Consider the following 2,500-nt stretch of genomic DNA (forward strand, 5'->3'; position numbering starts at 1 on the left):
CCGCCATATAACCATCAATAAAGATCATCTCACCATTAACCTTTCCTATATTTTCACCCTTAGCTGTGGCAGTTGACCCTCCGTGACGTGAAGGCTGCGGACGCCGGGCTGTACGAGTGCCAAGTGACCACCAACCACCCGCCCACGTCACTCTTTTTCACTCTGAGGGTCGTAAGTAAGTGCAAAGAAGGGGTAAGGGGGAGGAGGAAGCGGGAGTGCAGGGTGGGGGGATGGAGAGAAAGAGAGGGGGGGAAGAAGATAGAGGGAGAGAGAGAGGGTGTGATTGTGTGTTGCCTTCGTTTCTCCTCCTTAGTGTGTGTATGTAGTGTGTGCATCAAATATTTGTGGTTTTGAGGGGGGAGGTATGAGAGAGAGAAGATGACGAGAGAGAAGAGAGATGAGAGAGAGAGAGAATGATGAGAGCGGGGGGGGCGGAGAGGAGGGGAATGGGATGGGAGGGATGGAAGCAAGGAGGGGAGGGAGGGAGGGAGAGAGAGAGAGAGGAGAGGAGAGGAGAGGTGAGAGAAGGGAGAGGAGAGGATGAGAGAGAGAGAGAGCGATGAGAATGAGAATGAGGAGGAGCAGATGGAGAGAGGGAGGACGATTGAAGAGAGAGAGAGAGAGATCGAGAGGAAGAGAGATAGAGATGAGAGAGCGAGGAGACATGAGTGAGAGAGGCAAGAGGAGAGGAGGAGAGGAGTATTGTGAGAGAGAGAGAGATAGAGAGGTGAGAGAGTGAGGGAGAGTGCTGAGATGAGAGAGAGAGGAGAGAGAGAGAGCGAGAGAATGAACCGAGAGCAAAGAGAGAGAGAGGAGGGAGAGAGAGAGAGATAGAGAGAGAGAGGAGGAGAGGAAGAGGGCGACGACGAGAATGAGGAGAGCAAGTAGAGAGAGAGAGATAGAGAGAGAGAAACGAGATTGAGGAGCGGAGAGAGGAGAGAGAGGTAGACGAACTAGAGAGAGAGAGAGAGAGCGAGAGAATGAGATGAGCAGCTAGAGAGTGATGAGAGGAGGAGAGAGAGGTTGAGAGAGTAGAGAGAGAGAGAGAGGGGGGGGGGGGGGATGCACAAGAAGACAGAGAGAGAAAGAGACTGACATCAAAGCGTCTACAATGTTTATCCATGCTCACGAACTCACTGGGAAACGAAAGGGCTTCACGAACAATATGAACCATTATGCAAATTACATCAGTTACATTATCAACAAAGAGTACACAGATTACACGCTGTCCCTTTTACAGAGCATATTCAAAGAGCCCTTTTGAATCTGTAATTGAATGAGGATATTAATCAGCGGTCATAGACTCCACTTAATGAACCAGGCTGATGGCAAAATTATTGTTTTTCTCTCTTTTTCTATCACATATATTTGAGAGTTTTATTGTTTTATTTTCCTATATGGGTAAAATTAACATTTGTGTGACAGTTATAATAATTTGTCTACCTATTTAAGTAATGATTATTCTCAACAATTTAGGTAACATTTTCAATAGTTTAGGTGATATATAACCTAAGCATTAATGAACCTATCAATAATACATTCAATAAATATTATCTAACTCAATCAAATCCAATCTTAATTTAATCTAAATGAATTTAACCCTAATCCTATCAATCCCAGGTCTAACCTGTCAAAAGCAAAATCTAATCTAACCTAACCCAACCCAACGCAATCCAACTCAACTAAATGCAAGTCAATCCAATCCTAACCCGATCGAACCCAACCCCAACCAAACCCAACCCAGTTATTGCACTCTCCTAAACTCAACCCAGCCTCGCCCAACCATCGCCCCCCCCCCTCGCCCTCCCATACCCCTCCCAACCACCCCCCTCGCTCCCCCGCCCTCGTCCTCCCATACCCCTTCCAACCCTCCCCCCCTCGCCCTCCCATACCCCAGCCCTCCCAACCCCGCCCCCCAAACGAGCGAGCGCCGCCTAACCGCCCTCCGCCGCCCCCGCAGAGGCCCGGGCCGTCATCCAGGGAGGCCCCGAGATCCACGTGCACACGGGGGTCACCCTTCGCCTGGACTGCTCCGTCGAGTACGCCACGGAGCCGCCCACGTACATCTTCTGGTTCCACAACGGCAGCATGGTCAACTTCGACCACCGGCGCAGCACCCTCACCGTCAGGAAACACAAGTACGGCAGCTCCCTGGCGGTGACGAACGTTACTTGGGACGATGCCGGGTTCTACAGCTGCGAACCCTACTTAGCAATACCTGCGAACCTCACGTTGCATGTTGTTGCAGGTGCGTGATAGGTCTGAGTAGGTATTCTATGGTGTGGTGAAATATGGCTGTTTTCGGGGGTTTTCGTGGTTTAAACATATATGTATTTATGTATATAGTTGGATTTAAATACAATATAGACAGAAAATCTAGCAAAGCAGAAAAATAATGAGCAGAGAGTTAAGTAATTGTTGAAAACCAAAAAAAAAATAATGGATTGATATGGACAGGCAATCGCAACATAGGTGTGTGTTCATATTAAACCACTTTTTG

The 2,500-nt window shown here is 48.4% G+C and overlaps 1 protein-coding gene across 1 annotated transcript in view; it reads left to right on the forward strand.

The window, feature by feature from the left end:
- The first annotated feature begins 54 nt into the window (after positions 1–54).
- The window catches only part of LOC125047755, a 4,775-nt gene continuing 2,329 nt past the window's right edge, over positions 55–2,500 (forward strand). Inside the window, exons 1-2 of the mRNA XM_047646170.1 lie at positions 55–175; positions 1,961–2,248. Of these exons, the coding sequence (XP_047502126.1) occupies positions 2,089–2,248 (160 nt within the window). The 5' untranslated portion in view covers positions 55–175; positions 1,961–2,088. The remainder of the gene's footprint in view (positions 176–1,960; positions 2,249–2,500) is intronic.

This window comes from Penaeus chinensis, chromosome 42 (assembly GCF_019202785.1).
Source record: "Penaeus chinensis breed Huanghai No. 1 chromosome 42, ASM1920278v2, whole genome shotgun sequence".
Lineage (NCBI taxonomy): Eukaryota > Metazoa > Arthropoda > Malacostraca > Decapoda > Penaeidae > Penaeus > Penaeus chinensis.